The 14717-nt window shown below is 38.2% G+C and overlaps 1 protein-coding gene across 3 annotated transcripts in view; it reads left to right on the top strand.

Moving 5' to 3' along the window:
* MAK (male germ cell-associated kinase) overlaps positions 1-14717 on the top strand; it is a 73895-nt gene that overhangs the window by 30292 nt on the left and 28886 nt on the right. For all 3 annotated transcript variants that reach the window (XM_006891603.1, XM_006891602.1, XM_006891601.1), the window contains exons 6-7: positions 2117-2288; positions 3274-3441. In XM_006891603.1, coding sequence (XP_006891665.1) covers positions 2117-2288; positions 3274-3441 — 340 coding nt within the window. The remainder of the gene's footprint in view (positions 1-2116; positions 2289-3273; positions 3442-14717) is intronic.

Raw genomic sequence — 14717 nt, 5'->3', positions numbered from 1 at the left:
ATGACTGTCTTATAGAGATGTCAACATGGGAAGTTAGATGTACGAGTCCAGGGTCAAAGGAAGAAGAAGGAGTCCTCAATATTGGAAACCAAATGATTAGATGAATCACCAAGGAAGTGCCTTTAGAGAAGAGAAGAGGCCTGTGATTTATGTCCCTATTTGCCTAAGACTGGCTCAATCAATACCTGTTACTTTAGTGTCCAGTCTAAGAATGCACTTATCCTGGACTTTCTGCTTTTTTCTTGAAATTTTTCTATTAATAAATCATCAAAATAAGTAAAGATAGGTCTCTTAAGCTACCACTGATTGCTTCTCACATCTTCCGTTGTCTTACCTGTTAATGTTAGATATGGGATCAGGTGAAACAAAGCTTATAAACATGACACTAAAACTATTCCCTATAAATGCAAGGGAAGAAATGACCATAGCAAGTGATAAGAATTAAATTTTTTTTTTAAAAATTATATTTCAGAACTTGTTAGCACAATTTTTTAAAGGAACTTCTACTAGTTGGGTAAATTTAGTTTCTGTACTGGAACAAAAGGAAATTGAGGATACTTAAAATTTTTCAGCATCTAAATTTGACAAATATTCAAAAGTATTTAAAAAGAAAAGTATTTTTAAAATACTTTTGAAAGTTTTAAAAATAAAAGTATTTACAGAAGGATTCTCCAAATGGAGGCAAAATGATGCTGTTGTTGTTGTTGTTATGTGCTGTCGAGTCATTTGCAACTCATAGCGACCCTATGTACAACAGCCCTAAACCATGCTCTATCCTGTGCCAATCTCATTGCCTCTGACACACCCATCCCAATTACCCCAGTCACTGAATCAATCTACCTCATAGAGGTTCTTCCCCTCCTGCGCTGTCCCTCTACTCTACCCAGCATAATGTCCCTCTTTAAAGACCTGTCTCTCCTTAAAACATGTCCAAAGTATATCAGACGAAGCCCCAGAATCCTTGCCTCCAAGGAGTAGCCTGGTTTAACCCTCTCTAGGATGAATCTGTTTGTTTTCTTGGCAATCCATGGTACATTAAATACTCTTCTCCAGCACTACAGCTCAAAGGCATCAATTCTCCTTCTATCCTCCCTAGTCATTGTCCAACTCTCTGATGCATAAGTGATGGCAAAAACCATGGCCTTTATCAGACGCACCTTAGTCTCCAGAGAGACACCATTGCTCTTGAGTACTTTACAGAGGTACTGTGAAATATTTAGACTGAAATATTTGCTTGTTTTTATACAGAAAAGAATTAAAATAAAGAATATTATACATTTATCAGACATTCAGTTGGGTTTACTGCACAGTACTTTTGCTCTTGTACAGAAGATGGGGTTTGTTGAATTTTTTTTTTCTAAAATGCTATGATGTAACGGTAATTAATGTTATAAAAAATGTGAGTCGTTGATTTAAAAATCAGTATGATTTTGAAGGGAGCTCTGGTGGCCTAGTGGCAAGAAGCTGCACTGCAATCCCAGAGGTGGACAGTTTGGATCCACCAGATACTCTGCTGGAGAAGGAGGGGCAATCTCCTCCTGTGCCAGTAAGATCTGATTTGACGGTACACACACAAAAAATAAATAATAAAATTAAATTAAAAATCAATATGATTGTTAAACTTTCATTCATATAAAGGGGAAAAGAAACAAGCCCAAATCGGGTCTCCACAGAAGAGTCAGTTGAGGGAATTGACAGTTTCAAGCCAATAAGCAAACTCAGTTGAAAAAAATACACTCAATAATAATCTTTGTTTGTTTTGTTGTACATCCATCACATGAATATATGCCACATTTGAAGCTTTGTAATGTAATAATTTCCTCTTTTCCTTCTAAATCAGGTAGTACGTCTTTCTATATTCTTGAGCTCCTATGTTGGGCTGTGTGAACATTGCATGTATATTTCTCTGCAGCCCCTCCAGTGGACTGTGGTCAGAGGACAAATGCTATGCCAGATATGAAACCAGCAAATTGTAGTTCTGATGCCTGCTATGCAGAAGTCACTTGATAGCTCTATATTGATTTCAATGTATGAGAAAAGTAGAATCCTACTGCCAATCTGTATTTAAAACACATGATAGCCTGAGTGTTTTCTCCTTTGCTTTCTGTTTGCATAGGTATCGTGCTCCTGAAGTCTTATTAAGATCTTCAGTTTATAGTTCTCCCATTGATGTGTGGGCTGTTGGGAGTATAATGGCTGAGCTATATACATTACGACCCCTTTTCCCAGGGACAAGTGAAGTTGATGAAATCTTTAAAATTTGCCAAGTTTTAGGAACTCCCAAAAAGGTAAGCCCTCTAGCCTCTCTATTTATTTCATATATCATTTAATCATTTAGAAGTATATACTTTAATTCTAATTTTATGACATTAGATTGCAATTTTTGGCTAGATAGTTGGCATTTTTATTTTCAAATAGATTTCTACTTTAATGATTAGTTTTCTTATAATCTTTATTTTTTAGTGGAGTGAGATAAGGATTGTAAGAAACAGAATTCAAGTAGACTCAATGAAAAAAGTTATTTTTTATTCTGAACAGTTTTTTAAAAAGTATATAAATTTATAGTGTACTGGATAAGTGACCCATTGTTTAATACAATGATGGTTGTGTTTGAGTCTCTTCCTGCTTGCCTTGGGAATATCCACTGACATCTCATTAATCCCATGTAACCTGGATCTTATTTTCTCTTAACCTTTTTCTAGTCTGCTGTCAATATTTTATTCTTTAGCTCTGAGTACTTTTAAAGTATTGCATGTCAGCTAAACCTTACTTTCTGAGATGTACCAAATTAGTGTTATTTGTACTTGCAGCCTAATTAAATTAATATGCACCATGTAGCTAACATAAGGCAAGTAAACATCAATATATTAAAGCATTAACATTATTGTAATTTCTCAGCTATGTGCATTTTTTGGCATTAGTTTTAACAGAAATTATATAATAAGGATTCTTATAATAAACCAGCACTTTGCAAAGCATTTCTCCTTACTAGTTCAGAGTTATCCAGGCCTCACCAGCATCATCAAGACAAAAATAGCATATGCTTTTTTAATGGTTTAATGTTATAAAAGTGCTTTCTCAGTTATTCTGACTCAGTTCAGTGTTTCTTCAAAATAGAGTATTGTTTACTAATTTAGTCTCCTATCTGTACAATTACCATTTTACATTTTCACATGTGGGTAATGTTTATATTGTTGCTATGATTTAAAATCAATTAGTAAAAACATCTGTTTGTTTTTGCTTCCCCTCTTTGCTCACAAATGCCTTATATAGAGTGACTGGCCAGAAGGGTACCAACTTGCATCTTCTATGAATTTCCGCTTTCCACAGTGTGTCCCCATAAATTTAAAAACCCTCATCCCCAATGCCAGCAATGAAGCTATCCAGCTCATGACTGAAATGTTGAATTGGGACCCAAAGAAACGGCCAACAGCAAGCCAGGTAAGACCACTCACCCTTTTAAGTAAATAGCATGATTTTAATAATTTGTCTCTAAATATTCTATTCAATATGAATTTCGACTATCCTAATAGGACAGAAGATATTCAGATTAAAAAGCTTGTGGATTTTATCATTTACCCTGAGATCCTAAGGCATCTATGGTGTATGGCATGAGTCAACTTCTAACGAGATTTCATTTAAGGAGAAAATTACAAAGTTTGACATGCTAAAAACCTGTGTTTTGTTCAGGTGAAGAATTCTGGTTGACAAAGGCTTAATGGATCAGTCTCAAAGATGAAAATTCAGGCATGTGATAGGCTAGCTGGGAAGAAATTTGCACTCAATTTTCCCATATAGTAGACTTTTCTTTGGTTCACAGGTGAGGAGGATGAATCTTTCAATCTTCTTTGTTATTGTTGTTGCTGTTGTTAGCGGCTGTTGAGTCGGTACCCATGTGTGCAGAGCAGAAATGCTCCAAAGGAGGGTCTTCAGAGCCTGTGAAGTATATCCCCAGGCTTATCGTCGAAGGGGCCTCTAGGTGGATTTGAACAGTCAGCCTTTCAGCTAGTAATCTTGAGCTTAACCATTTGACTCTGAGACTTCTTTATTCCTCTAATGAGCTCATCCCTGAAACATGCTAAAATCAGAGTTATCTTTATGTCTTCACCACTCACTAGTCCCAGAAGGGAATGAGTTGAGGTGACTCAATACGTACACATACACATGTGGCAATTTTAGCAAAACAAGTGAAAAAGGTTTATTGGGATGATAAAACAGAGGTATAGCTGGTACAAAGTAGAGTTAAAAGGGAAAAGAAAAAAAAAAGGTGGGCATAGTTTAATGGTGATTAATTTTTGAAATGTATGGAAATGATTGTATGAAGCATAATGTCAGTGAAGGAAATGTGAAACAATATATACGAATTTTGTTAAAAAAAAAAGGCAGAAGACAAAATAAATTACTAAGACCTACTAAAAAAACCCCACCAAAACACCACTCCTAGAAAGACTAGGGTGGAGTCAAACCTCTAGGCATGATGCCAGCAGACAAAGAGCACAACCCTGGTAGGCACTGTCTTTATTGGCTCCCAGTTTTGTGAGACTGGTCATAGCCTAGCCCTGCCAAGGTACTTACAGGATTGGTTGTCTTTAGTTCCCCTGCATTCCTGGTGTAACCCCCTTATTTGGTTCCTGCTAGAAGTACTATAACATTGGCGCAAGTGTTCGACAGTTTTTTCCTGGTTCTCCCCTTGAGAGACTCAACTTCCAGCCATCTTGCATAAGCGTGAGAAAGACCTAGTGGCAATTCTAGCCCTTCACAGTCCTTGGCTTCCATAAGAGGGCAGTGTTGTCACCCTTTATATTTCTACCTTACATATCTACAGATGGCTCTTAAGGTTCTTGGGCTTTGGAATGTCATGAGTCTGTACAAGAGCTTAAATTTAAAAGTAATAGGATATTATTGTATTCTTACTATTGTTTAAAGATAAATTCAGTATGAAAATTACTCCCCAAAAGCTATTCTCGTTTGAGACATTTGTCTAAGAAAGAGTAATCTGCAGGAATATAAGAAATAAGAGCCAAGACATATTTGAAAATCTCTCAATATGCTTCAGGACATGTATGAAAAGCCAGTGTCCAACATTATACCTAATAGAGAACGACTGAGAGATTTCCCATTGAAATCATAAACAAGACAAATGTGCTTACTCTCATCACTTTTTCCCCCCAATAGTATATTAGAACTCCTAGCCAGAGTAATAAGGAAGAAAAAAAAAATTCCAGGTGTGAAAATAAAAAAGTAAAATGATCACTATTTGTTGTGGATATAGTGATCCTATCTGTAGAAAATAGTGAGCTCATTTGGCCTAGTGGTAAGAAGCTGAACTGCAATCTCAAAAGCTTGTGGTTTGACTCCACCAGCTGCTCCATAGTAAAAGGATGGGCAGTCTCTTCCTGTGCAGTTTTCTCCCTCTGAAAACCTACTGGAGGGTCAGCTATAAGTTGGTTCTGACTCAGCAGTACATAACAACATATGTAGAAAATCCCCTAGTCCACAAGAAAAACTCTAGAGCTAATAAAGGAATTTAGCCAAGTTCCAGGGCCTATGATCAACAACAGTAACACAAATATCAGCAATGAGAAAGTTCAAAAGGAAGATAGATTCCTATCCATACAGAAACAAGGAATACATGGTTAGTACAGCTGTTATTCAAATATACACACATACCAATCATTAAAGCCAAAGATGAAGAAATGGAGAATGCCTCCCAACTTTTGTGATCTGAAATTGACTGAATATGCAGCCAAAATGCATTAATAATCATTAGTGACTGGAATGTAAAATAAGAAACAAAAGAATTGATAATAAGAAAATATGGTGACAGAAATGAGGATGGAGATCAGATGATAGAATTTTGTACAATTATTTAATCAATGCAGATACTTTTTTAAAAAAATGCACAATGACTATACACATGACTCTTACCTAGTTGATGGACTATACAGAAATCAGATTAACTACATCTTTGGAAAGAGTCCATAAAGCAACTCAATGTCACCATTCAAAATGTGGCCAGGACATTTCTTCAAAGAGTTGAAAATACAAATATTATTAAATGCAGTTATTCCACTACCCTAAAGAAATCAGGAATATAAAATATATCAGAGTTGAGACACAAATAGATTTATGCACACTCTTTGTTTATTGCAACTTTATTCACAATTGAAAAGAGATGGAAGCAGTCTAAATGCCTACCAACAAATAAATGGGTAGAGAAATTGGTACATTCATATAATGGAGTATTTCACAGCATTGAGAAAGAGAAACTCATAAGATACTACACAACACAGTTGAGTCTAGGACCTTATGCTGAATGAAATAACTAAGTCACAAAAGGACAAATACTATATTAGATCACTGTTATAAAAATAAGAGTGTTGAAGGAACTGGGAGAGCAAGAAAAGGAGATAATGAGCACTATGTTGTAATATGTGAGGGGAAAGTCTGAAATGAATGGATTATGGAAATGAAAAACGTGTATCATAATTAATCTGAAATAGTACATAAATTACAGATTGGATGAGTAAGGAAATGGAGGGAGAGACCTAAAAAAAACAAAATATGTATGAATAAATAAATGAAAAACTAATTTCTTTGTAAACTTTCATCCAAATCACTTTTTAAAAAAATTAACATGCTATAATAGGTTTGGAAGCAGAAGTGGCACCCACCTCCTAAATAACATGCCTCTGGAAACTTTATTTGATAAATGTTGATGGTTGTAGAGGGGCTTCAGGCCTTTTGTTCATGGGGTCACTATGAGTCGTGCTCGACTCAAAGACAATCAACAACAAAAACAACTGTGTGTGTGTGTGTGTGTGTGTGTGTGTGTGTGTGTGTTTATCTTCTGGTGGTCTAGTGATAAGAAACTGCACTACAATCCCAAAGGTATGTAGTATGTGTATATATGTAATATATATCTCAAAAACTAAGGCCGGGGCTGACAATGGAACAGATCATCAGATGCTCATGTGTAAATTAACACTGAAGTTGAAGAAAATTAAAACAAGTCCACAAGAACAAAAACATGGCTTTGAGTCTATTCCACCTCAATTTAAAAATGATCTCAAGAACATGGCAGTCATCAGAACAGAGCAAGGAAACACTGCATGGTCCAAAATTGGGAAGGGTATACACCAGGGATGTATCCTATCTCCATACCTTTTCAATCTATATGCAGAACAGATTATCCAGGAATCTGGGCCCTGTGAGGAGAAATGTGGCATCAGGATTGGAGGAAGCCTCATCAACAATCAGCGTTATGTAGATGACACAATCCTGCTTGCTGAAACTGAAGAGGACCTGAAACACTTGCTATAAAAGGTCAAGTACTGCAACCTCCAATATTAAAGCTCAGCATCAAGAAAAAAAGATTTTCATCATTGGGCCAATTGGCAGCATCATGATATATGGTGAAGAGATTGGTATTATTTAGTTTATTTAGATTATTTAGTTTATTTATTTAGATTGTTTAGCTTTAGTTTGCTTGGCTCACAGTCAACACTCTTGGTACCAGCAGCCAGGAAATTAAAAGACAAATTGCACTGGTAATGTCTGCTGTTAGAGACCTCTCCAAAGTATTAAAAGCAGTGATGTAAGTCTAGAGACTAAGGTGCACCTGATCTAACCCATAGTCTTTGCAATTACTTGCTATGCATCAGAAAGCTAGAAAATGACTAGGGATGATAGAAGGAGAATTGATGCCTTTGAGCTGTGGTGCCGGAGAAGAGTTATTGAATATACCATGGACTGCTAGGAAAACAAACAGGTTCATGCTGGAGGGAGTGAAACCAGGCTTCTCCCTGGAGGCAAGGATTCTGAAGCTTTGTCTGACATACTTGGGACATGTTCCAAGGAGGGACCAGTCTTTGGAGAGGGATGGAGAGGGGTGTCACGCAGGGGAGGGGGAAGGGACAGCACAAGAGAGGAAGACCCTGGATGATAGAAATTTAGTCAGTGACTGGGGCAATTGGAGTAGGTGTGTCAAAGACAATAAGATTGGCACAGGATAGAGCAGGGTTCAGGGATGTTGTACGTAGGGTCGCTATAAGTTGCAAGTGGCTCAACGGCACATAACAACAACAACAACAATAATTCCAGGTACAATAATCAACTCTCTATTCACCTGAAGCTCTGGCATTGTAGTAGTCAGGAGTTGTGCTGCCAACTCAAAGGTATGCAATTCAAATCCACCAGCTGCTCCTCTGGAAAAAGATGGGCATTCTCTTCCTGTGCAATTTACTGCCTCTGAAAACCCACTGGAGACTCAGCTACCCAATGGTACATAACAACATTCACCTGGAGCGACAGAAGAGGAGGGAAAGACAAGGAAGGAGGATGATATTGTCTCTATGCCTTGACCATAATACCAGAGAACTGGATGAAATCCAGCTACCTGAACATTTTGATCAAAGAATGTCTAGAATAGTCCTAATCCAAAGGGCCAGGGAGCTGGATCAGAACGTATTTTCAGATTATCATGGACTTCATACTTCCTGGAACCATGGAGAGTAACAGAGCCTTTTAATCTTTAGCCCTGAGATAATATTTAACCTAAAACCAAAAACAACCCCTGAAGTAATTTTACAATGATTCACAAGCCTTCTGATCGCAGCAGTGGCAGGAGAGCCAGAGGCACCCACCCTCCAGCATTTCATGTGTCCACTCAGGCTCTCTGGCCACTCTGACACCATGGAAGAATAGGTCACATTCCTCTCCAAGAAATTCCTGGTGGATGATCTCAGTGATGCCATCCCAAATGACAGTAGCCTTGATTGGACACATCAGACTGCTGTAAGGGCATGTTGTCAACAAGCCTACTTGAACTGCCTTGTGTGCATGGCCAAGGAGAGCTGTGCAGTCCTTCTGGTGGGAAAACCTGGCCACATATCTGTGACTTCCCCACGTAAGCCCTCAACTTTGCATTCATGGATGAGAACATGTAGTTATGGCATTATTTCAATCAAAACCTGATCTCCAGCAGAGGTACCCCCTGGATTTGACCAGAACTCACTGTTGGCTAGTACCATACCAGTTGGGATTTCAAAGGCCTGGTGAAGATCAGAAAGTCATAAGGCATCCACAGTTTGTACCAGAGCTTCACCATGCAGGACATCATCAGCTACTAAGTAGCCTTAAGCTTCAGTGTTTCTAGCATGCCCAGGGAATGCTTTCCAACCCCAAGAACACATACATTGTGGTTAACTGCTTGATCAGCCAGACTTCTAGCCAGGACCAATGCCATCATCATAACTACGGCACTATGCATTTATGCAGATGAGGACAAAGGATGATGCATCATCAGGACAAAGGAGTCAACATCTTGTCTACCAAGTTTCTAGACTGCTGGCCATAGCTCTTCAAGGATGAAGGAAAGGAAGCCTTCTTTAAGTGTATCTGGTCCAGTGTACTGAGAAGTATGGACGGGGCCTTTATGTTGGGCCTCTGAGGAGCCCAAAAAGGTCATGTAGTTGCTGCCACCACTACCAGAAGAAGTGCCAGAGAATCACATGGAACTTACATCTAGCTCAAGACCTTCAGGACTCTCCTCCACGCTCTCTTTCAAACATGCTAGGAAATGCTCTATAAGGAGTTCATTTGATCATATATGATCAGTTACACTGCCAGTTTGCAAATTGATTATTTTTGAAGTGACTAATGTCATGGATCCACAATGGGGCACTACCGTGGAGGTTATGGGTTTATTTCAAGTGGCTTTTCCTAGCCATTGTATGATTTTACTATGTAGGTGAGCAGGAATAGGTGAATAGGGAATGTTAGCCTATCTACAAGGGATTTGGCAACCTCACCAATCCAGCAAACAAAAGACTGCAACTCATTCTTAAGGACCATGGCAGCCACAATGAAGAACCAGACACCTGACATGAGAGAGAGTGGACCTTGGGACTGTTGCCTGCCACACACAGAACCAGAGCTAAGAACTTTTGCCCAAGTTTTTTTGGAGGTGGTAGGGAAGAGCCAATATTGACAAGACAAGAACTTTGTAACACTGGCCTAAAGCCATGAGGCTCAAGACTGAGGTGCCTGTGAGGATATTTTGGAAGCTGTCCTGACTGTATTCTACTACTACTCTGGATTAGAACCTTTTGACTTCCTCAACATGGTTCTGTGTGGTCTGTGAGCTATCACATTAGACTTTGAACCCAGTAAAGCAGTAAGGTTGGTATTGAGATGAATAGAAAGAGGCTAGAGAGCATGGGGGATATGTCTAACATCATGGGAATGGTTTTGTGTTGTTGACAGGAACATGTGCCCTTTGTTAAGCTGGTAAATGTCAGACATGGCCATTCCTCATGGTGCCCTTGGTCTTTTTTCACCTACTGATCTCCCACCACAATTTTCTTGAATATTTCCTTATGGAATCATGTCTCTCACTAATAACTCCTCATTTGCACAGCTGGAATCCTGTAATTATATTTCACAATGGGCATTCTGCTACAGTACAATAAAGGAATTCATTCTGAAAAATGAGCAATAGTTTAATTTGATAAGTTTCCAAAAATGCTCTATTTTTACTAGTTTATTTAAAAAATTAGAATGCAAATTTGAACAAATTATTTCAATTTGCCTCACCCTCCGCATCAAATTTTACAACCCCGTAATTAATTCTCTCCTTCTCCCTGCACATCCATATCTCTCTGCTTCCAGCCTCTTCCCACCCCTCCTGGATCCTTATACTCATTCTACAATAATGATTTTTTATACACTATTTATCCTTATGGGACTGAGTCCGTTCACTCAGCATAATGCTCTCCAGTCCCTCCCAAGTTAGGTAATAATTTACAAAGTTACTGCTCCTGTGTGCTGCATAGTATTCCATTGTGTGAATGTACCACAACTTCTCAATCCATTCACCCATGGTTGGATACTTGGGCTGCTTACATGTTCCTGCGATGGTGAATAATGCTGCTATGAACATTGGTGCACAAATCTCAGTTTGTGCCTCATATCCTCAGGGTATATTCCAGGTAGTGTAATAGCTGGGTCATATGTAATTTCAATGTTCAACTTTTTGAGGAAGTACCAAACTGCCTTCCAGAATGGTTGCACCATGTTACAGTCTCACCAACAATGTATAAGAGTTCCTTTCTTGCCACATGCTCTCCAACATTTATTATTTGCTGCCCTGTTAAACGTTGCCACTCTTACTGGAGTGAGACGGTACCTCATTGTGGTTTTGATTTGCATCTCTCTTATTGCCAGTGATTTGGAACATTTCTTCCTGTGTCTGTTTGCCAAGGATTAATTCTCTTTTAAGAACTATCTGTTGTTGTTATTATGTGCCATTGAGTCGCTTGCGACTCATAGCAACCCTATGTACAAGAGCTCTAAACGCTTTTCTATCCTGTGCCAACCTAGCTATCTCAAATGCACTTATTCCTACTGCTCCAGTCACAAAATCATCTCATCGAAGGTCTTCCTCTGCTTCACCGCCCCTCCACTCTGCCAAACATGATGTCCCTCTCCAAGGACCAGTCCCTCCTTGCAACATGCCCAAAATATGTTAGGTGAAGCTTCAGAATCCCTAACTCCAAAGAGCCTTCCGGCTTCACCTTTTCCAGGACAAACCTGTTTGTTCTCCTAGCAGTATATGGTATATTCAATGCTCTTCTCCAGCACCACAGTTCAAAGGCATCAATTCTCTTTCTATCATCCCTATTCACTGTCCACCTCTCTGATGCATAGCACATAATTGTGAAGACTATAGCCCGGATCAAGCGCACCTTAGTCTCCAGTCTGACGTCGTTGATCTTCAGTACTCTTGAGAGGTCCCTCACAGCCGGCTTTCCCAATGCAATTTGTCTCTTGATTTCCTGGCTGCTGTTACCAAGAGTGTTGACTGTGGAGCCAAGTAAATTAAAACTGTTAACTATCTCAGTCCCTTCACCATCCATACTGATGCTGCCAATTGGCCCAGTGGTGAGAATCTTTGTTTTCTTGATGTTGAGCTTCAGTCCATATAGGAGGCTGTAGTCCTTGATCTTCTGCAGCAAGTGCTTCAGGTCCTCCTCAGTTTCAGCAAGCAGGGTTGTGTCATCTGCATAATGCATAACGCAGGTTGTTGATGATTCTTCCACCAGTCCTGATGCCACATTCCTCTTCATATAGCCCAGCGTCTCGGATGATCTGTTCTGCATACAGGTTGAAAAGGTATGGAGACAGAATACATCTCTGATGAACCCCCTTCTTGATTTTGAACCATGTAGTGTCTCCTTGCTCTGTTCTGACAACTGCCTCTTAGTCCAAGTATAAGTTTCGCATTGGCACAATCAAATGTTCTGGGATTCCCATTCTTCTCAGAGTCAGCCACAGTATAGCTAAGAACTATCTCTATGGGATTAATTTGACAGCAGCAACTTGAAAGATTATGCAACAAGTTGAACATTGAAACTGACTCAGAATGGATGAGTAAAATAATTCAGCTTTTTTGTGGAATAGAAACCAGATTTCTTGCACATGGGATTTAGATCTGAGTAGGAAATAGGCAGTAGTGCCCTGCTCAGGGGTGGTGGCCAACCACACAACTAGCAATGTGTATGATCTATTGGTGGTAATGGAATTAAAGCTTTGTGAGTTTAAGTTAATAAAGGAGCAGCAACCCAGAAAAGGAAGGTGAAATGCTTGCACAACTTAAAAATCTAAATTAAGCATGCAGAAATTGTGAAATTAGTGTATGTTTTGCTGTGTATGCTCTCAACAGCAAAAAAATAAATAAAATTTTGGTGAAAAAAACCACATATTTGAGCAAGAATAATTTTGGGCAGTAGTAGAAGTGGGGAGCTTATTATGCAAATATTAAATAATCTGTGAGATATATATATATGTATTACTCTATTACAATAGTAACAAAACTAACACTGGTCAATGGATATAAAGCAAACATGGTATCACAGAACAGGAGGGAGAGGAAGATCTGCTCATGATAGACACCAGGCAAGACCTTCACCCAGAGAAAGCAGCTCTTGCCTCTCATATACCTTACAGTTGAGTCACAGGAGGATTAAATGATGGCATTTTCTTTTAAAACCTCACTGATTATAAACTCTAAGAATGCATAAGTGGGTATTTATTATCAGTGTAATTTTAAAAAAAATGGGCATGAAAGCATGAGACCACAAAGGTGAAAAGGAAGATTTGATTACATGACAATGAAAACATTTTCTTTATAAGAATTTGAAAGTTTAAAAAAAAATCCCAAAATATATTTTTAACAAAACAGTAATGTTAAGAAACCTACAAGAAGATAAGAAAAATATTGAATTATGTTTTCTGACTTTTTTTACCTTTTGTTAATGTGTGAAAAAGTTTATGAAATTTATATTAAAAATTGGGCATAGGATATGGAAAAATTATAGAAAAAGAAATAGACATCTATGACAGATGAAGAAAGGACTGAAGTTGTTAATGATTTCATCTTACTTGGATCCTCAGTCAACACCTTTGGCAATCAAAATAAAAAATCGAAACAAGCAATCTTGCAGTCAAAAGATGTGTTGCATTGTGGGAATCTCCTGTGGAGGATGTCTCCAGAGTGCTAACAAGCAATAGTGTCAGTTTAAAGACCAGTTTGGTACATCTTATCAAGCCATGGCCTTTTCAGTTTTCTATGCAGCTGAAAGCTGGATAGTGAGTAAGAATGACAAAAGAAGAAGAATCAGTGCTTTTGAGTTGTGGTGCTGGAGATGAGTACTGAGTATCCCATGGACTGCCAAAAGAACAAGTAGGTCTGTCCTAGAGAGGGTGAAACCAGGTTGCTCTTTGGAAGCAAGGATGGTGAAACTCTGTCTCACATACATTGAGCATTGTTGTCAGGAGATTCCTTTGAGAAGAGCATCATGCTTGGAAAAAATGGAGGATCAGCACAGGAGAGACAAACCCTAACTGAGATGGATTAACACAGTGCCTGTAGCAGTGGGGTCAGTTGTGTTGGAGAAAGTGAGGTTGGCTCAGAATAGAGGAAGGTTCAAAGCTCTTGTTCTATGACTCATAGTCAACTCAACAGCATATAACAACATAAATAAAAATTAGCACTTTTCATTGATCAAGTTAGCAACAATAGTTTAAAGACCATTTTCCCTTAAGTGAAAGCAGTTTTACAATGTCTGAAACGTATGTTAAAAACATTCAGAAATTTTGATAAAGATTTATCCCTGAAGATGGCCAATGCCAGTTTAAAACTTTTACATTGAAAAGATAAACTGAATGTTTTTTATTTTAAAGGACAAATATATTTAATGTGAGATATTTTGCTACCACATAAAAATGAATTTTTAGAAATAAGGTAGCAAGTTGGGAGAATCTTTGTTTCAATTCTAAGTTCAAAAAGAAGACCATATTTTACACCTTTTGTATTTGTTATATGTCTAGAAAAAGTATTGAAAAGAAAAACATCCAGGAGTGGTTCTCTCAGGGTGCTAGATTAAAGATGATTTCTATCTTATACCTAAAGATTTTATTTCAATGTATTTATTATCCTCTACAATAGTCACATATTTGTTTAATAAATGAGGGGAAAGATTACCTTTTTAAAAGAATAGTAGCCGAAGCAAGAATGGCATCCACTTCCTAAACAAAATGCCTCTAGAAGCTCTATAAACTTTGAGAAACGATGATAGTTATAGAAAGGCTTCAGGCCTTTTGTTCATAGGGTCACTATGAGTTGTGCTCGACTCAGTGACAATCAACAACAGCAG

Source organism: Elephantulus edwardii, unplaced genomic scaffold (assembly GCF_000299155.1).
Source record: "Elephantulus edwardii isolate Elephantulus edwardi_28Jun2011 unplaced genomic scaffold, EleEdw1.0 scaffold00101, whole genome shotgun sequence".
NCBI lineage: Eukaryota > Metazoa > Chordata > Mammalia > Macroscelidea > Macroscelididae > Elephantulus > Elephantulus edwardii.
Note: the sequence above shows the minus strand (reverse complement) of the source record. Positions and strands in the feature narration are given on the sequence as shown.